This window comes from Rhea pennata, chromosome 1 (assembly GCF_028389875.1).
Source record: "Rhea pennata isolate bPtePen1 chromosome 1, bPtePen1.pri, whole genome shotgun sequence".
NCBI classification, from domain to species: domain Eukaryota; kingdom Metazoa; phylum Chordata; class Aves; order Rheiformes; family Rheidae; genus Rhea; species Rhea pennata.
This window is the reverse complement of record NC_084663.1, coordinates 39,482,523-39,504,077: the sequence shown is the minus strand read 5'-3', so window position 1 is coordinate 39,504,077 and position 21,555 is coordinate 39,482,523. Positions and strand designations below refer to the sequence as shown.

The window sequence follows — 21,555 nt, the reverse complement described above, 5'->3', positions numbered from 1 at the left end:
TGCAATATATTTAACATCAACAAGAAATTAAAGCATCGCCTTTAACAAAATGAGTTTTGTTTTAAATCCTGTTCATAAAAGTCAATTTCCTTCCTTCCGCTCTACTAAGAAGATGACCTACTTTAAATCTCATCCTTCAGAAGTATTGTAACAAGTTCCTTCTTTGGAAGGAGCAAAGCAGGACACAGGGTGGCTGGAAAACAGCTAGTCAAGTAAGGGGAGAGGGAGCCCGCTCAAAGTCCAAGAGCAGCAAGAAGGCAAAGGGTTCTCCAGTATTTTGGCATGTAGCCAAAGGAATGGTGCTGAGTGACTGGGAGAAGCCCAATGAAGATCCAGGAGATCCAGAAGACTGACCTGGAGACCCAGCAGAGGCTACGTCCGCGCTGTGGCTCTTCGCCTGCAGATGTAAGCTGTCGCCAGCTGCTGTGGAGTAGAAGGAGAAGATGGGAAAGGAGCTCCCTGGATCCAAGCCAAGGAGAAACAAAAGACTTACATACCATGGCCACATGGCTCTGCCTGCACCCATCGCCCAGTCTGTGCTAGTGCCATAGCAACCAGGGTTAAAATTAGGTCAGGATTATTATTTTGAAGCCCAAGCTCATGCTTGGGCTAAAAACATTCATGTGCAATTTTGACAGAAAACATGCTATTTGGGGAAGTAAGAGTAGGGAAGAGAAGACCACATTTACAAGGAAGTCAGGCTGTTTGACGTACTTAGAGTCCATTATTTTTTCTTGTTTTAACTTACTCATTACAGAATGAACTCTATTCATTCTGTAGTGAGCAAACACACTCATATCCTATTAAAAGAAAAACATAACAACTACTGTGCAAGTATGAGAGTAAAGAAAAGAGGGAACAAAAATTTAAGTGAAAATTGTTTCTTCCAATTACTTGATCACCACTGCCCAGAAAGAATTTTTCCATGCTTTTTCAGAAGAAAAATTTCTGTAGGAGATAACTATGTCCCAGCCTAATGAGCATCTTGAGTTAATCTATTAAGCTCAAAGCATTCAAACCAGAAAAGTTAAAGCTAGACATACACACTCCTGTCTTGGCTGCTAGGAAAGAGGTCTGATTTTTCACAAGGGCTGAGCATTAATATTGTTTCACTTAAGCACAATTTGTTGCTTGAATAGTCCTAAACATATCCATCCATTACAGGAACATATGAGCATATTAGTGCCTTTAATACATTCACCCTCCCAGCACTGCCCTGCTTCAAGTTTCCTCTACTCCTTCAAAAGGGGAAAATACTCTCAGCTCAGTATTATTGATGAAGGATCAAGGCATAAAGGCTACATGACTGGCCCCAGGAGGAGCAAGACTGAATCCAAACCTCTTTAGTTTCAAAGATGTCATCCAAAGCTCTACAAAACCAGAACAATCTACAAAATCTACGGAATCTACAAAACCAGAACACCCCAAAATACCTTGTCTGAAAAAGCACCATCTTCCCTGTGAAATCTGAGATCTGTTGATCTAGTCAGATGATGTGAGCCTGCTGTGAGAAGTTAGAAATCCAAAATCAGAGTCACAGGCAAGAAAAACGTGAACCGTCATATCACATCCTTGGTATGAAAAAGATGGCTTGTAATCTAGACGAGATCATACCAACTCGCCCTACTCTAGCTCTGGGGTGCTCTGCCTCTGCAGTTAACGGCTGCCCGTCTTCCCTCAAGCAGGAGTTTGCTTTGCCCCAGTTCCCTCTCAAGTTACAAGAAAATATTTCAGTGGTGTGTGGAACTGTGCTAAAAAGAGATAAGGGAAGAGGGCTTCCTATTCCAGGTACAACATACATAAAATGTTAATAATGTGTTATTCCATATCACAACACTTTTTCAAATTGCTTTGTAATGACCACTGTTAAAAAGTGCAACTTTATCACTGAACACACAGGAAAGGCAGAAGAACAGTTGAAATACATGGTTCTTAAAGATTTCAAGTTTTTCATTCAGGGAGGAAAAAAAAAAAAAAAAAAAAGGAATCAATCTTTACTTCCTTTAGTTGTTTGGCAAGGAAAATGCTGCTGGCTGTATTTTCCACGGCAGTCATCGTTCAATGTTGCTGTCTTCAAGGGATAACAAGACCATCTCAGGCAGAAGCCAGGATCGCCAGAGGCAACGAGAGAATGTCGCGGGTTCAGGGGTGTCGAGACGAATTCCACCTCTCTGCACGCAGGAAAGCGAAGGCTTCCAGTTCCCCGAGGGTCGCATGCTTTGTCAGGAGCCTGAAGACTATTTATCATGGTCCTTTCAATGTGAGGTAGTTCATTTCTGCCAGTTTTTCCCTAGCTCTTGCCTGACTTCAGGAACAGGCTGAGGTGGATTTTTGTTACCATGGACATGTTAGAATGGTAGAACACAGTCTTTGTACAGCAACATGTCATCTTAAATCTGAATCAAATCTTCTAGAGTGCCTCACCAAAAACATACGCCAGGAGTAAAGAATGAGTTGAAAATTCTTAAATTGGCCAATTAATTTGTAATAAAACCACTGTGAGCTCTTTTTACAAATAAACTATTTGCTATCCCACATGCATGTCAGGCCGGATTCTAATCATAGGAAGAGTTTTGATGACATTAAATATTGGGAACTTATATTCTCCTACTGCAGTGCCCTCAGCCATAGGAAGAGTATCTCAACCAAGAACAACATGTGATGAAAAGCAGGCAGGTCTAGAAATGCACAGTCTTTTTTTCCAAAATGTATGTGCTCTAGGTGACCCCACTGAGCAGGGGCGTTTGGACTGGATGATCTCCAGAGGTTCCTTCCAACCTTACCGATTCTATGATTCTGTGTGCATTATCATCCAGTCTTTTTTTTTTTTTTTTTTTTTTTTTTTTTTTTTTTAAGGAATTACCCTCAAGCATTTACCACAGAAATCTAAAGGCATCTAAAGAAATCTGGGATATTACAGAACATGTAATCTGTATTATAAATGCTTATCAAACAACAAAAAAAAGCCAGTTTAAGGTGAAGTCACAGCAGGGAGTCATTTAAGGCAAACAAAAAGTCAAGGACATTGCAGCTAACCCCAGCTGGAGTTACATGCACCTCAAAAATTCAGTGAGAACGTCGCACTTAGTAGAAATCCAGTAATAGTGAGAAAAGAAGTACCAAATGAAGGCACAGAAACAAATTAAACTCTCCCATCATGTTGTCAGGCAATAAATATAAAATTAAGACATACTGTTTTTTTTTACTAAGATTGTGGTCAGCTCATTTTTAAAAAGATTTTTTTCCCTCATTTTTTCCTCTCACTGCTAAGTAATTTCATTCAGAGTAATGTTGTTCACATGTAACTTTTACATTAAAAATCTTTAAAAACCTACAGTCTCTCCATTGCATCTACTTTCTTTTCTCTACACAGAGCAAATGATTGCTCTAGGCATACCCAAAGCACAATTCATACTTGATTTTTATATCTGTATTCCTTCTATCTGAGCAACTAATTTGAAATTTCATGCAAACAGCTTTACCTTTTAAATATATTTCCTAAGCACAAACAGAAAGAAAGATTGCTCCATGCAAGTATGTATCCCACCCATCTTAGAAAGTTGTGCAGGCAAGACATCATTCTTCTCAACTATATATATTCTTCGATCACACTAATGTAAATCACAAATGCCAAGAAAAAATAACCTGCTATTAGTAGCAAATGGTTCATTCCTGCTGTACAGTTAAAAAAAAAGGTAGCTGAAACACACCTCATTCAAACAGTAGCATCATTAAATTGCACAGTTGTAATGGTAATGATGGTACTTCTGTCTGAGACGGAAATGCTTACATGCACTGAGGAACTGAACTGCTATTCCCTAACTTATAGCACTTATTTTAGAGAGCATTTGCACTGTGCTACGTTTCTCTTTCTCAAAGTTTTTTTTTTTTTTTTTTTTTTTTTTGTCATTTTGTTTTTGTATTTGGGAAATATACATATATATATAAAAATAAATAAAAAGGGAACAGATACTAAGAGAAATGCCTGCAGGGCTGAGGCAGGCCTGTTGACTGCAAATGACATTTTATTATCGTAGCATCTTCGGAAGAGTGGAGCGTATCCCAGTTCAGTAGAGCTCCTACATATATCTGTCATATTCATTATACCTCGCAACTTCACAACAACATAATCATTTCGATACACACCAGGTACTCCATGGCAGCATGTCTTTTTAAAAGTAGTTTCTGAATGCGCGGAGCTATGATCATGGTCAAATGCTTTATTTTTCTCCTTTTTTAAGTTAAGATCAAAACAAACTAGAAAATGCCATATAACTCAGCAAAAGGTTTTAAAAAAAATCCAAAAAAAATACATCAGTTTCTTTTTCATACCAAGAGCTTCATTGTTATTTCCCCGAAGAACAGAACAGAATGATTGCCAACATTTTATTTACATTGTCGATAAAAATAGAAGTAGTAATCAGTAAAAAACATTCCAGCATAATGAGGATCTGTTGAGCAGTCTGCAAGATCCTGCAGAAGAAAAATAAAGGAGATGAATATAGGATCTTCTCTCAGCTCCAATGTTTTGTCTTTTGCTGTGCCTCATTTGAAAACAGCTTACCGGTGCAGCCACACGGAAATAGTATGCGCTGTCATACAACCTAGCTACAGGGAGAATCCAAATATGCTGATATCCCTAGATGATAAATGAGAGAGAAAGAGGTTTGATAACCTTATTTCACATTAGACTGGGGAGAAAGATAGGCTTGGAAACGTTTCACTGACAAAAGCTTTGCAAGCAATTACAATAACAAGACTCGAGAGCTAGTCGGAGCATTTAAAGACAAAGTGCTGACTTTAAAACCTGCAAACGTGGTTTTGTTCTGATCAGCTCTGAACAGGAACTGACAGACATCTGGCTGCCAGGACTCTCAGCTGGCTCTGAACAACTCCCTCGCTAGTCCTCAAAGCAAACCATGCTGCCAACGGGAATTGTGCCTGATGTGCCAGGAGGCCTGAAAGCTTGAATAAAAGGAAATGGCAACTCTGCTGATTTAGAAGTAGCAACATCAGTCCTGTTCAGAAGGCAGTGAAAGTTCCTCTATGTATTTGAAAGATATGATTCACCTTCACTCAATATTTCAAAAAGAGATGCTGGGAAGATTTCATTTTACTTTTGATTGCAGTGTCCTGCAATGTACAAATGAAACAATCTGTCTCTTATCTGTAATTTTTATCCTACACTGAATAAAATTTAATCCCCACCTCTGTTGCCTAATGATCCATTCTGGTACTCCCACGATATTTTTATTTTATCAGTTCCTAATGTCTCAACTCTTTTCTCTTTCCTTTCTCACTCCACTTTCTGACATATTCTCTGTGTTGGAGATGACAGGCTTACGTGACACAACTTATGTGAGAACTGCCCAGGGTCCAAATGATTGCTGTCCTGCCCTTTGGTAGGGGAATAAGCCCCCCAGTCCTCAGGAAAATCCTTGTAAAAAAAAAATTCCCCAACCAGGCACTTCTATTCCGAGTCAGGTCAAACCTGAATGCTCACTGTTGCTGGAGGCTAGCTGGCTTAGGTTTTCTGACGTGGATTTCAAGTTGACACATGAAATCTCTTTGACCAGCTTTGGCAGTAAGCTTCAGGGTTATTTCTGCATAGGCAAACTCTCTGAGTCTGACATAATCTCAAGGAGTGTTGGAATTACAGCAGACTGGTCAAAATATGGAGAACTTCGTTTACTTGAGCCTGATGGCTTTATAGGCTTGTCTGCAACAACTGCAACTATTTGCAAAGGAAATTGGAAAGGAGAGTAGCTGATGACAGCTAGTCCCCTTGGCCAGATCAACAGTGCATTTGTGTGCACTTGGGGAAAAGAAACAGCCCATTAGAAGCTGACTAATAAAATTATTAGCCACTAAATTCTGTTTTTAGTTAAGGTGGTAGAAATCCAGATGTCCTTCAGCCTATCAGACATAGCTGGCTTTGGCATGGCCATAATCAGATATTTAGGATGGTACTTTTTGATGTGAGTCAGTTTTCTGCTGCATTTTATTATTGAAAAAAACAACCAAAAAATAATGGCTCTCTAAAGACCCTAGAAAGTCTTTTTTGAGTCTACTCACTCCTATGATTTATTACATCTCCAGAGATACTGAAGAAATTGAAGCATTTTTCACCAAGAGCCTTAGGAGAGTCCTCCAAACTCTTATCTATTGTACTGTTCCCACCGTTATCTTATGGGTAGAAAATTCCAGTTTAAGTCTTGATTTCACTGAAAATAGTGGTAGTGTTCCCTGTCCTGTATGAACAGCAATTTACCAGTAAAGCTCTGTAGAGAAAGTTATTCAGTTAAAAAACAAGAGTTATTTTCATATCATTTTCTGGATTATCTTGATGGGAATAAAATTTGTTAAAACATCTTGGTTTTTCCCACCGGAAAGTTATTTAGAAACCTGATCTTGAAAACTGTAGATTATCTCCAGTGAAGTGATGAAGACTTTAAACTCCCTTCAAATTCTAGGGAAACAGAAGACTCTCTATGTGACTAGGTCCTCAGATTTGTCCACACTGCCTGGAAATGTTTCTTCTGGCCAAAAAAATAGGAAAGACAGAAGCAAGGATGGTAGTATTTCTGAGCAAACTGTTCAGAAGGGGGAACCTACATGAAATTGGAAGTCCCTTCATCAACTTTCATCAACAATTGTTGGTTATGGTACCATACATAGCATGTTCTTACTTGCCTTTAAATTACCTTTTTTGGTGCTTTGTCAATTTAAAGCAGATACCCACATCCTTAAGCTGACTTTTAAATAGACTCCCCTTTGGAGCTGGAGATCTTCTCCCTGGGGTCTTTTTATCTCTTGATTCATTCATTAGTTTATTTCTTATAATCAGGGCTCTTTGAGGCTACTCAGTGGAGCCAGACGTTATAATAAGTCTTTTCACTTTCTGGATCTCCCTCTATACCAGAATGCATCTACACAACACCGCTGGTGTCAAGAACACCTACGTTCGAGGAATCATAATGTCTAATCAATGAGACACTGATGCTTTTATGAAAAACAGCGATAGCTAATAGAAGGAAACATCTTTCTGGAGGGCAAGGGGAAAGAAGAAAGGTCATCACAAACTATTTCAGTGCAGTATGATTCCAACAGCCGGAATTGTCAGAGAACCGAATGATTTTTCCTCCACAAAGCTCAATGTTTTTTTCACTTTTACAAATTACTTTTAATGGGAGAGATGAAAAAGCAGCCATGTGGGATGTAGTATATACAATGATTCCCACAAGCCAGAGTATTACTGTAAAAATCTTACCTGTGTGGTTTGTGGGAAAATCTCCCCACTGCTTCGGCTTGAAGTATAATAGGGGCAATAATTTCCAAACGTGACTTTGCAGAGAAATACAATTAATGGTTCTGTGGTGCTTCAAGAAAGATAAAAAAAAACAAACAAACAAAAAAACACTATTCCACTGGTCTTAAATAAAATAACCATATATATAATACAATAAAAATAATAGGGAAAAAATCCTGAAACAAATGGAACAAAATATTAATTATGGGGAAATAAAGCAGAGGAAATCATTTAATTGGTTGATAGGAAGGAAAAAAAAATTGAGCCACCAACCTCTAAACTTGCTCCATTCCCTCCCACGAATGGAGGAAGTTCTGTTTTGGGAAATCTGGGTGATCTTTACAGTCGTTAAGATAAATCTAGAAATGTATATTAACTTCCTTAAACCTTAAGCCTATTCATACCAGAAGCTATCATATATGACATATACAATTCAAAGGTCATGACAGGCTTGGGTTTCATGGCTTATGTCACATACAGGCATAACATGCCTATGCCAGAGGGTATTTGGGCACCTAAACACAATAGAAGAAAATTTTATCGAAGACAAACTCCAAATAAGTCTTAAAACAGGAACCTGTATAAATAACTAACACTTTCCACTGTACATATGCAAACAAGCATTCATGTATGCCACATCCTCTGCCCTAGACCAGGTGTGAGTGTTGTGTGTTGGTTTTGTTTGATTTTATTCAGTGGCATAAAGTTTTTCTGTATTTTTGATGTATTATCTTACTGGAAACAGCAGTAACCCAAATATGTTTGGGATCAAGTTTTTGTTAAGTGAAAGGTTATAGAAAAAGTATATATTGAAAACTCCTCCCCTCCCCCAAATAATCCAATATTCACAATAAATTCAGCAACCACTTCAGTGAAACTCTAAATAGAATTTATTAACCCCGACACGGGAGGGCTTCACCACTACTTTATAAAGTTTAAAATGCAGGTTTTTGGTTGCTGCAATGAGTAGACACTTCAGGAGTTCTGTTATATTTGTTCTCACCTCTGTCCAGAAGAGTGAGACAAATCCACGCAAAACTAAGCCCTTAACTTAGACCTTTAGGTCTAAGGGAGGATGTTGACAAGGTGGTACATTTTGTAAGATCAATAGATTGGACTCAAAGACCATCTGTAACTTCCTAAGTCCCTGTCTTGGACAGGCTGGAGTAATCAAGTGTCACTGAGCAAAGTGTCCAGCAGCTTTTCTGGCTAATGCTGGCTTTTATCACAGAACAGCTCTAAGAGAAAGGATATGTTACTTCTGAGAGAACATAACAAGGCTAGAGTGCTATTTCAGAAGAGCACATCTGCTGAGCGGTAAGTCTGCTGCTCATGCCTGGTGTAAATCCTAATTCTCCGCACTACCAGAACTAGTATTCCTGCACAGAAATCCCCCTTTACTGGGCTTGTTTCAGCAAGTCAAAGATAACAGTCCCTGCCCCAAAGACTTTACACACTTACAGATGATGTTGCTGGGAGTTATTTATGCAAATTCCTAATAACATTTCTCTATATTAAAAACCCCAAACTAGGTCAAAGGCTGCAGTCCTGCTGATACAGGAGTACACGTCTATTCAAATAAGTACACGACTAAAGCCTAAGACTACTCGATTTTAATATCTACCTTGATGGGTCATTACTCTGAAAGCAGTACTAGGCTTACGTTTCAGCTAAGGATCTCCCCAGAGGTCTAAGTTAGGGATTTAGTTTTGCATAGATTTGTCCCACTCCTCTGGAGCAGGGATGAATTGATTTAGTATCAGAATAGAAATCATGCAAGGATTAGTATCAAAAAATGAATCACTATCTTGTTATGGATGCATTATCTTTAATTGCACTTACTTGATTTCCAGTGAGATTTCTACATTCGTGGGCGTGTATTTGTCAACCGGAATAACATAGCTGTAATTTCCAGACCTGATAAAAGGTGACATTAATATACATAGGATTTCTATATAGATAGCATCTTTGCAGAAACATGGAAAATGCTTATAAATTTTAAAAGCAGAAAATGGGAAAATGTAGAAAAAACTCATGTACACTAAAGAAAACTGTGAGAAGGAGCCCGTCAAGTAGCCATGTCACATTTATGGTGCTCCTATCTCACCACAGTAAAGCATAATAAAACCATTTACCTACCTGCACTGTAGATTTTTACTACAATAGCGACTGTCAATGCTTTGCTGAGTTTCCAAAATCTGTATGGAACTGATTGTTGTATCAATCCCTAAAAATATTAGGAATAATGTTTTCTTCTTGCTTATTTCAGAGGTCTTAGATAAGAGCATAATAATATTGCAATATAAGAGCATAATAATATTGCAATTAATGCATTAGCATCTACTTGCTTGCTTGCAACAGAAGTTGCTACTGTTTTCAATTTGCCCTCAGTTAAAACCTTTGGTTGATTACATTCATTCTGAAGTTACAGAGAACATGGTATCCTTGTTGGATTTACATGGACAAACAGCCTGGGCACCTCACTCTGAAACATTTTCTTTTGACTAGATGTTGAAGACCATGTTGATGGTAATCCAATTGGCATACAAATATGTCAATGTTCATTTTAATGTTTTAGGAATCATGCTCATGCAAGTATCCATTAATCTGAAAACCATTACTTTTGCTGAGAGAAATGATTTCATATGCAATAAAACCTGTTTCTAAGCATGTGTCCAGAAAAACTATCTACCTCTAAAAAATACTATAATATCTTTATAAAGCTCTGCCTTGAATTTTCAAGAACTTAGAGTTCTGTAATATTCTACATGTAAGAACATCATGAAATATGGATCAAAATATGCTCAGCTAACCAAAAATGTATTTCCACTTTGATTCTAAGTAAACTGTGGTAACAAGAGCAACCAAATGCAGCAGATCTGGGATACTACGCTGATCTCTTTCTAAAACTTAGATCCTGATCTTGGAGGACGTTTACAGTCTGAGGAATGGGAAAGTGGAACACAAACTCTAAAGTTTCATATTTTAAAATTAGCTCAATATCTCATGTATAAATACACATATGTATATACATTGTGTGTGTGTGTGTGTGTATGCACATATATCATAGAATATGTTTCAGGGCTAAGACGTTGCTAACTGAAAATAAAATTTCTGAAAAGACCCCCAAAACAGAGCTGGTGCATTGACTACCAGGAAGGTGAGTAAAGTGACTTGTTACCAGAGTGATTAAGTCCCTAACCAGATTGGATTAAGTTCCCCAGTTTGCCATAGGCTTTCTATTTTACCTCTCTGCCCCACAGGCATTATCTGAAGGGGGTAGTTATGGTGAGAGGAAGACTATAGCCATACTGGCATGGCTCTCCGCTAGGTGATTTATCCCTGCAGAGAGCCAGGCAGCAGGAAGCAGTGTGCTAATACAGCTGTACTGCTTCTGTTTTCCAGCTGGCCTAGGAATCACTGCACTGCACTGCATTCTGCAAAGCTTGTTCCTTCTGGATATAGCTACAGAGTCAGATCAGTGCAGGTCCATAATTCAACCATGTCTCAGGTCTCCAAGCTAGCCCACTTCAGCCTGAATCATGAAGCACCTGAAACAGAAGGGGTTGAACAGATTTAATCCCCTCATGGGGCTTACACTCACACTACTGATAGGACAGGGACAGCCCATGTGGGGTTGGGATATGTGAGCCACAAGCAGATAGCCAGAATCCAGTTGTTGCTTAAACATGCTGCCAGTGCTTTAAATCCAGCAATGTGGTGCAGAAAGCATACAGAGGATGTTTCATCACGCCCAAGTCTGCTCTTCACCTTGCATTTTGAACACTGCTTTTGATTTTCTGTTCTTCTATTCTGCAAAAACACTTCCCTACTCTGCAGAGGGACTTGATGATTATAGGCTGACTTGTGCTCCTATGCAGTAGTGCTTGCTTAACCTTCAGCATACAAATACCCACACATATATTTAAGAGACAGAGGGAAGGAAATTGAGCATGTGTCTCTCAGAGCTAGCAGAGAAGAACATTCCTATTTGCCAAAGATACCCCATTCTGGGGTGTGCAGCCACTGCAAAAAAAGTTAGAAGGGGAATGATTTTTCTCAGATCATCTCACTCGTGGGTATGCAAGCAGCAAGCAGAACATTTGTGCTCTGTTCCTTGCATGGTCACGGGTAGCAACCTGCTTTCAGTGCCTGCCACTGCATGGATGTTCTATTATCTAAGCATTGCTCAATCAAACATTTATTAAAAAAAACCCGCAGAACAGAGCACCTACATAACTGAAAAGACAAGGCTTAATCCTGTTTATACTGAATGAAGGCCAGAGTATATCGTTACAATATCTGTAATTAGTGGCTAAACATCATCACAGAAAAGCATTATTATTTTCAACCCAGACTGGCTCTGACAGCAGGGCATAGTCATTTAAAGGGGAGCCTGAAATCAAGCTGGAAGTCCTGTGCCCAAGAGCTTCATTTCATCTCCACTAATGCAGGCAATGTCAGGATCTCAAGGTAGAGATGGCCCCCTTCAAACCGCTCATGCTCTGATCCAGACCCCAAACTTCCTTAACACTGTAGCATGCACTTCCTGCACACAAATACACCACTCACAGGCTTAAGCATTTACTGTATAAGAGATAGCAGTTGATCACCTTCCAGGATTTTAGCTCCCATCAAGAAAAATGTCACTTGTCTCGCATATGAAGTGTGAAGCCAAGTCTTTTGTCTCAAGCAGTAGCTTGAGGAAGCAGGTGCAGGTTTAGCCGAGACAAGCTCATTATGTGTGAGGCACTCTTTATGCAGTAATTCCCCGCAGATGAGAGGAAGAACTCACTGGGTAGCCAGCGTATTTATAAAAATCTAATGAAGATGTGAGAATAAATTGCAGTGACAAGAAAATTATAGTGCAGATATTTAATAGATTCCTAAGTTCTAATTTCCTATAATAACCAGTTATAAATGAAACTTCTCTCAATTCTAGCAGCAGAATTCCAAGCCTAAAGGCAGCCTTTCAAAGTTAAACAATTATACACTAAAACAGTTTTAAAAAATGTGAGACTTACAGTCATCTCCAAGATCAAGTCTTCTGTTACGATTTTTGATTGAATTACTTCCAAGTAACATGTTACTTCTGTTTTCTGTGCAAAAACATATTTATAGATGTTTCTAGGTTAGCTTTGCACAGCTATAGCAGTAAAATATGGACACGTTGTAAGATATGTTGTTAATTATTACTTGGATAAAGACACACATAACTAACATGAGAATGCTTTAAAATACAAACTACCTCTACTGAAACTAAAACACATACAAAAGACATTTGTAGATAACGAGAAACAAGCTTTTGAAATTGTACAGGACATTTAACACATTTCAAAAATAGCCTAATAAAAAAGATCTAATTCCACACAAGGAATATTGGTAGTGTTATAACAGAGAGGCAAAGAGAAAATCCACATCCATCCAGCCACTTCAGCACAAGTCTGACTGTAAAGCTACATCTTTCTTATTAGTGAGAAAATAAATAAATGGGTACCTGCCTTGTAAACATAGCTTATGGGAATAAATTAGCTTTTTGAATGTAAGGCAAGGCATTGAAGACCCAAGACATACCACTTCAGACACAGAGGCACCAGACTAAAGAAACTGATACAGAGCTTTAACAACATAGTCACCATGTTCACTGCTGTCACCTATGTAACTCCAAGTGTTGAACTAGGGTGGGAAATCTAAGCTGATTTATTCTTTTTTTTTTTTTTTTTTTTTAAATAATTCTCTAGAAGTGAAGTTTAAAAGATCTTTTGAATAACCATTACATAGTCTAATTTGTAGAAGGAAAAAGACCCTTCAATGCCTTGGGAGACAATTTAAAGCTACTCCTGTGCTTTTAGACTAATTGCCAGCCAAGAATTTGTCCAGGGAAGTAATCCTGATAAACAGGTCCTAAGGAATGTTGATCTTGCTTAAACTATCATGCTCCATCAAATACCATTTCCTCTGGGAAAAAAATGGAATCATATATTTCTAAAATGCTGAAATACCCTCCTTTCCCGTGTTTTCCAAAGGAAACACATTTTGATTTCTAAATGATTATTTACAACAAAAATCTTTGTTTCATTATATAAATTTTTATTTTACAAAAGTAAAGATTGAAATGCAGTATTTCACTGAGATGGAAGCAGAACAACTGGACTGACCTTATTTATTCCAGATTTGGGGTTTGATTTCATTTCAGAATTGGAAAATAAGAAAATCCAGGTTTTCCTAGTGCTAATAGGTAACCTGGAGCATGGAACAACACTAACAACCAAAATCTGAGGGCGCAGGAGTGAAGGAATACAAAACCATCTTTAGATTTTCTGCCATTTTTTGTATTTTGCTATGAATCAGTGATACTGCCAGTTATTCCTTCCATCCAGCCATCTTCTATTTACTTGCTCGTCATTTAGATCCGTCATTTCTACTAGTTTAGGTGGTAACTCTTGCATTTAACCGTAATCTACCATCCCGTTTCTTTGCACTGGGGTCTGCTGCCAGACACCTAGAATGACTACTGAACATATGGAACCAGTTGTACACACACAGCAGGTCTTGAGGCAGATCTAAAAAGGTTTATTCATTCTTCCTTTCAGTTTAAAACTAGTTGTCACATCTTCCTTCCCTTTTCTTCTCTTTTCTTTCAATAGGCTAGGTGCATTAACAACACACTGACAGTTCCCTGAGACTTCGCACGCTCATTAACAGAAAACTATTCTGTGGAAAACCTGTGTCCACAGGTAAGGGTAACAGGATGCACACTGAAAGCAATATGCTCTTCCTGTAGATAAAATACCTCAGCTCTGCAAGTGTGGGCAGGAGCATTTATTACATATTTTAAATTGCTAACTATTTAGCACCGTAATTCTTTCTCTGGCAGATGATCGAAGAAAACATTAAGTCAGTATTGAAATTTTGTAAAAAAAAATAGGATGAAGATAAATTTAATTTACTAAGATTTCAACTATTTGAACAGAATCAGTAAACAAGCTAAAAATATATTTTTACTTGTTTCTTTACTCTGCGTAAAATTACCATTTCATTGTCCCTTAGGTTGGTCCAATCCAAATGAAATGTAGAAAACCAGACTGATAACATTTTTATTTGGAGCTCAGGATGCCAATTGAGAACACCAGGCACTGTCAAAAAGCGCTGTAGCAGCTTCTAGTAAACTGTGGTATACTTCCACTCTGTCACAAACAGCAACTCTGAGTGTTTTCTTAAAGGTCTATATGGGACTCAGTTTACTCAGTAATGAATATAAAAGCATGGACATGACCAAAATGAAATGAGGACAACGAAACTCTTCATGTAAAATTCAGATAAACTTATCCAACAAATCTGATATCCTTTTTCCTCAAGTACTGTCTGGTTTTAATTCATGTGAATTGAAATATTCTATAAGCAGCACCAAAATACCATGGGAAAAAAACGCTTATATTTCTTGTGATGGTATCTTGCTAGGTAAAGATGGTAAATGTGAATGCATAAAGATAACTGAAATCTACCAAGAGCATTGCTGGGACAGAAGCAGAGAATAGAAAAAGCCTAGATGCTGAAGGATATTCACGCTCTTCATGCCTACTGAAAGCAATAGGAGTTAGAAAGCCTAAATCCTTCAGAGTACCTAGTTCTTAAGACAAATAAAGTAAAGGAAAGAAGATCATATTGAACTAGAAGCAGGCAAATACTGCAAGACTGCATAAAGATGTGCTGAATTCCTTTTTTTTTCGTAAATATGGTCTTCCTTATGAATGTTTTTGTTCCCACTCGTCTTAAACTCTGCCAACTCAGCCTTTTCCTCAATAAATCTGAGATACAGGGGATTAGGATCTACAGTAGATGTGTCAGGCATTATTTGTGTCTACACTCACAGAATTCAGGTGGCACATAGAGGAACAGTAAAAGGTCTGTTCAAAAGTAGCATTTTTAGCAATCCTCCTAAAGTAGCATTATTTCAACTGTAATTGCACATAGTTTTATCTTTCCATGACTTAGGTTAATCAGCTGATTCTAAAATAGCTATTGTTTATCTTGATTATTCCTCATATTACTTACAGCTTTTTGTTCTGTTAAAACATTTTCCTTTTCATTTATCTCGGCTACAGCTACATTAAGCAGCTTGCTGGTTTTCTTTCTGTTTGGATTTCATATTGACATTGTTCCCTTCTGTCTGGGGATACACACAGCTTCATTAAGCTTGTGCAGATCTGAAATATTTCAGTAGCTTGTGTACTCATGCAGATTTTTCACTCTTGGATCAACACTTAATGCTATTTGGAGCATGAGGCTCTGAGAAGGTAATTCTTTGTGTTTATTCTTATCTTCCATTTCCACATAATATCAGAAGCATCCAGCTGGGGATAGAAGGTTTTCATATTTCATTTTCTTCTGCCTACACTTCCCTCATTTGTAAATGAGATTAGTGTCTCTTTAATTAATCAACACCCTTTCAGGCTTCAGAGCAATACAAATCACTTAGGTACAATCTCTTAAAAGTATTGTGTTGAGCTACATCTGCCACAGGACTTACTGCAGCAGTAATCCCGAGAACCACAAGAACCACTTACACAGAACTTGTCTGCAGACAACAGCACTTTGCAACACAAAGCGCAGCCAGTGAGCGAGCTCCACTGCAACTGTTTTGTGGTAAGAGCTTCAGAGCAATCAGCAATGCCTGTTCTTACAGACATTTGTACAGCAGAGGCTGAACTAGGTCGGCTCCTAATTTCACCTAAAATCGTTAACTGTAGTTGATGCAATAATTGTCCCCAAGGCCAAGAAAGGAAGAGAACGAACACTGAGTTTAGCAATACTAATGCTTTTTTCCAGGTATCGACAATGTTAAGATCGGGGTATGGGGAACACGGATCCCAAGCCTTTTTCTCATCACGGCTGAGCTTCATAACTTCATAAACAACAAAGTGCCCACCACTTTTTTGACCAGTATACCTTTACATATAAGACATTTCTTACAGGTATTATAAGGGTTGTAAACAATGTGCCTACTGATATGTTACACATAACATCTGGCAGACAGTACCTGAAAGAAAATTCATTTCAGTAAAAGTAATTTATTTCATAAAGTCCTGCCTTCAAATAACACTTCTCTGCTCAAAATCCCTGCCTGAATGAGCAGAGTTATAATTCTAAGTTTTATGTTTTGTGGCAGTTCAATTTCTGTCTGCTTGAGAAAGATGCAGTGTCACTACTGAGTGTGTCAGTTTTTTAAAACTGCTACTTCACCCTCTACTACCCCCATCTAATTCCTGGTCAGCTGTAGCCAAAGGTTAATTAAATTCAGTGATTTCTAGATTCACATCAAATTATTTACCAAGAATGGCTAGTAATGTCCTTACAAAACATTTTAGGATCCAGAACTCTAAAGGTAACCAGGTCAGATTTTCAAAAATACATTAACCGTGGGGACAACTAGTTATATCAGGACTTTTGAAATCCTCTAGACTAGGCACTTTCTTAAGAAGCTAAATACTTCTAAAGATTCCTGCCCTTTTCTCCAGACTCTTCATAATGACTCTTCAGTCTTTACTTAAATGGTAAACCATAGAAATTCATGTTTCAACTTACCTTCCTCCTTTGTGTTGCTTCTCCCATAACTTAGAGATTTGCTTCTTGCCTGATGAATTGGACAACAGTAGACCTGGTCACATGGCAAAATGTCGCAGAAATTCACTTCAGGGATCCCACCGATGGGTTGCGCGCTCTGAGAAATTGTGCTTTTTTCCTGCAAAGCTATTTTTTTAAAAAAAAGACAAAATTCTCACTAACGTTGTTTGTCTATTGGCATTATATAGCAGCATAGCAACTGTAAGTCTGTTATGCATATGCAGACCAGCAGAGATACTGTACCTGCTATAGTAGCAGAAGGAAAGACTGCAACAGAACTTGCAGTACTGCTGATGAAGAAAAAGAAAAACAATTCACTAAGAAATGGATATCAGCATTGCAAACCAAAACAGAAAACAATAGTAATTCAATTACTTGCCTGGAAATGGGTTGTTTTTCAAAAAGTCTGTCATGAATGCTAAGTACATAAAGGGTCGTTATTGTCAAAGCACTGTAGAAAGAGAATTATTCTGCAGATGGACATCAATCTCTTATATAACATAGTATAAATAATACTTTAAAAGTACCTTATCCAAAAGCAGTAGTTAACTGACTGATCATAGCCCTTCCAGGAAGAATTCCCACTGATTTTAATGACTCGCATAGATGTGCACAGCCAAATTAAGCAGAAAACACAGACAGTTTTTCCTTTTAAATAGAACCACAACAGTAGTTCAAAGTACCCTGTACATGAAGAGATTGTGAACCACAGCTTTTCGAATAGAAACAGAAATTGGCAATCTGGAAGCCATGAGCATAGTTTCCCTGCCACAAGTCCTCATTTGCACACAGCAGAATCACCCTAGTATTTAGGCACAGAAGGATTACGTAACACGTGTGCATGTCAGCTACATCCTTCTTTGGACCTGTAACGCAAGCCACTGAGAAACCTTCATATCTTGTGACATTAACAGAGATTACAGCTGTGCGCGCCATGTGAATGCTTCATTTTTCTAAAAGCATTTTGACTTTGCAACATTACCAGGCATATGCATTATTCATTTGAATATATTGTGTTCTTTGAGTAAGATAGGTGAGAGAGAGAAAAAACAGACATGGTTCACTTTTGAAATTGTTATTTCTTGGAACGCTAAAAATTAATTTAACCCGCTTATTTCAAGCCAAAACCAAGAAAAAAGGGCAATATTTATAATGAGACAAGTCAACTTGCTGATAATTAGTTCTTACCATAGTGCCATAATAGCAATCAAAGCTGTTATAGTCATTTGGAAAATCTTCTTGGAGCAAGACTTTTTCTTCTTTGACAAACAAACCTGTAAGAAAAACAATGTGCAGTCAACTTCAGTGGCATATAAATAAGCTACTACTAGTATATTAAGAAATACTACATTAATCTGACTTTAAGTTAACTTTGTTTATTTCAGAGAAACTATACGTCATACTATACTTAGAGACAGTGGTTGACTTCTAATGAGAAAAATGTAGGTAAGAAAGGTTCCCTAAAAATGTGTGAGTGTTGCACAATGTTAATAATCTGGGGACACAAACATCACACAGGAAAGAAGGATGGATAAAAACAACGGTTCCTTTCTTTTCTTCCTGACATTTTTCATACTCTTGAAGTATTTTAGAATCAAATGAAGAAATCAGTGAGTGAGGCCACAAGCAGCTTTCAGTTTACAGTCAGAACAGGTTAAACTGGGGCTGATATAAATACAGAAGAAAGGCACTCTCCAGACAAGAACAATAGTCTCAGATGATGGAGTATTTGATTGTCCTTATGGAATAAAGAGGACTTATTTTTTTTTCTATATTATGTTTTATGCAATCATTCTTTGCCTAAATACTAGAGTGATTCTGTTGTATGGAAAAAAAGCAAGCTTTCTGGCACTGGCAAGAGCAAGGTAGGCAAAGAAGCAGTGGTTAATCTTAAAGAACAGGACATAGCAGCCTAGGAAGACTGTCTTGAAAGAGGTCAACACACATTCTTTAACTCATTCAATCCTTTTGAAAGGAGTCTCTTCTTTCTTTAATAGGATATGGACAAGAGTAACCCTCCAAATATAGCAAGAGCATCCTAACCAGGTCTTAACCACCTGAAGGGCAGCATTATCCAATACAAAACAGGAGATGCAAACAGCAAGCCATAGAGAAGATGCATTCCAGGAACATAGCTGAGAAAATTATCGCTGTGTAGACTTCTGAACCCAAACCAGCATTTCTGCATAGGGCCACATTGCATGATGTGAACAGAGCTGCACACTCAACAGTTCTCTCCTGACAGTCTCCTCCTGCATACTATTACACAATGTAGATCTGCCCTCATGCACAAAACATACAGGCCAGAAGTAGAACAGTGTCTTGTGCACGCTTTCTATCCCAAAACGTTGAGCTTTGAAGATTCTGGCCTGATCCTAAAAAATTCTGACAAAGGAACTTAATTCTATATTTAGACACATGAAAACTTTCACCAGCATTTCAGCACTTACAAAACTCTCTCTCATAGACTTATTTCACATATTCAGTTTCACTCACCTTGTTGGATTTTAGCGGAACTGATTTTCTTGATGGCAACAGACTAGTGGCTCGACTATACCTACTGTAAGAGAGAAGATCTCATTAACATTCAAACATTTCAACAAACAACGAATGAAAAGAGATGTTTTGCTATGTGGTTAATATCATATGCTTTTGCAACTGTTACATTTAAAAAGAGAAAGGCGGACAAGCCATTACATTCATTTTCAAGAACAAAGGCCTCCAGCTACCTCTGTCTGGTGAATGCTTTTAGAGGCTACCTTTGATTTCAAAGGAAACTTGGAAAAATGGTTTAGAAATAAGGAATGCACATCATTTTTCCTTTGAAGCACTAATGAAGATTATTTCTTGTAAAAGAAGCTCTGCAGATTTCTCTTAGCAATTTCTAAGTGGCAGGGTTGTAACTGGAGGTGGTCTGCCTTTGCTTTATGCTACTGAAGAAATTATAAAATGATTGCAATTTAACAGCCATTTCAAATATTAATTTTCTCAGTAATTTACAAAATGTGTGAATTTGCTTTTTTTGCACACCTTAAATGATGAAGATTTGAAAGACAGAACAGCTGGAAATGAGCTGAACTCTGCTGTCAAGCAAAATTAATTTTCACTTCTACCACAGAGGCTTTATCAATTTCTATGACAACTATGAGGGAACATCCCAGAGCTGGGACAGCAGTACCTGACTGTACTCTTTTCACTGATTGTTGACTTTAAACTGCTCAACCGTTTCAGCGTGGCCAGTTTTCTATTCCACTGTTCCAGTTCTTCTATTCTGATTTCAAGGTTGTTGGTTAGCTTGCAAAGCTGCTTTACTGCACCAACGTTCTCCATAAAGATCTGATCCTGAGAAGCAAAACAATGAAAAAAGTAAGATACATCAGAGGCAACAGTCAGTGATGTGCACAGAATTCATCTATCTAAGGACAAACAGAATATTTAAAATACAAACACAAGTTAACTCACCATAAATGGGAGGTCACTTAGGACTATAAAACTGATTTGTCAGAATGTAAAAATTGCTTATGTTCAATCTGCAGTAAACTGGAAAATTAGGACTTGAAGAACAGTATGACTGAACTAAACAGCTTCGTACACCAAGAGTTTAAACTATATTTTGAATTCATATTGTGCTGAATTTGAAACTTGAAGACAGTCAAAGCAGGCACCTGCTATTTGAGTTTTACCATTACAGCTAAGCATTGATTTCAAAACACCCTAGCAAAATGTACAGTCAACCATTTACCTACAGGCTAGACTAACCTGGTGCAGACAAGCCAGAGTCACTATTCACATTGCGTACATAACAAATTATACAGAAAGTCAGTGAGTCAGAGAAAGATCCAAAATAGAAGGCCAAGCATGTTACTTCTAAGATTCGAAATGGCTTCCAAAACAGTGATAGCAGGATATTTCTCTCCTCTCCAACCTCTACAGCCTGTTATAGGTCTCCTATAACCTCTAATAATGTGTGATCAGTCCCTTAACTGCGCCAGCTCAGACACCATCCATTTACTCCATCTGAATATTTTACCCAGTGCCAGAAAAAAAGCTTTCAATTCTTTTACCCTCTCTTTGCCATCTGGATACCAATTCTACTGCTGGAGAAGCTCTCAGTACACCCATCCAGGTAATAAGGGTTTTATCTATTTCCAAGCAAAAAATGGTTACTGACCCACCACAGCAGCATGGCAACGACATGCCCTCATTGCTGTGTCTGAGAGATCAGTTTTCTCACATGAATGCAGAGCCAGACCGTTGCTTTTACACTTTGGATGAAGCTATTACTGAGGTAAATGTTGCTAAGTATTCTAGTTTACTTAAGGCATGGAGAAACAAGGCAAAAGTAGAGTTTTGCTTTTCTCCTTGTAAACAACATGCACAATAACTTATTTTAAAGGTGACTGTATTCCACACAAACAGTGTTTTTTATAAACAAAAGCAGAGCACATGTATTGGTGTTAAATTGCAAACTTCGGTACTGCAAATCAAACATGAATTTCCTCTAGGTGTCTTCAAAAAGCTGAGAAAATGCTCACCTGGTAAAATGAAGGAGTGCTTTCTTTGGAAGAAAGACTAATTAGAGGTTTTTATACTTCACTGATGACAGAGTATTTAGCACAGTG

The 21,555-nt window shown here is 37.9% G+C and overlaps 1 protein-coding gene across 1 annotated transcript in view; it reads right to left on the bottom strand.

The window, feature by feature from the left end:
• Positions 1 to 4,309: 4,309 nt before the first annotated feature.
• Positions 4,310 to 21,555, bottom strand: part of MYRFL (myelin regulatory factor like) — a 43,313-nt gene continuing 26,067 nt past the window's right edge. The window contains exons 14-25 of the mRNA XM_062567273.1: positions 20,112 to 20,275; positions 19,430 to 19,493; positions 18,122 to 18,207; positions 17,313 to 17,384; positions 17,177 to 17,223; positions 16,895 to 17,059; positions 12,334 to 12,408; positions 9,449 to 9,536; positions 9,152 to 9,226; positions 7,271 to 7,379; positions 4,565 to 4,639; positions 4,310 to 4,473 (exon numbers count right to left, since the gene is read on the bottom strand). Coding sequence (XP_062423257.1) covers positions 4,387 to 4,473; positions 4,565 to 4,639; positions 7,271 to 7,379; positions 9,152 to 9,226; positions 9,449 to 9,536; positions 12,334 to 12,408; positions 16,895 to 17,059; positions 17,177 to 17,223; positions 17,313 to 17,384; positions 18,122 to 18,207; positions 19,430 to 19,493; positions 20,112 to 20,275 — 1,107 coding nt within the window. The 3' untranslated portion in view covers positions 4,310 to 4,386. The remainder of the gene's footprint in view (positions 4,474 to 4,564; positions 4,640 to 7,270; positions 7,380 to 9,151; positions 9,227 to 9,448; positions 9,537 to 12,333; positions 12,409 to 16,894; positions 17,060 to 17,176; positions 17,224 to 17,312; positions 17,385 to 18,121; positions 18,208 to 19,429; positions 19,494 to 20,111; positions 20,276 to 21,555) is intronic.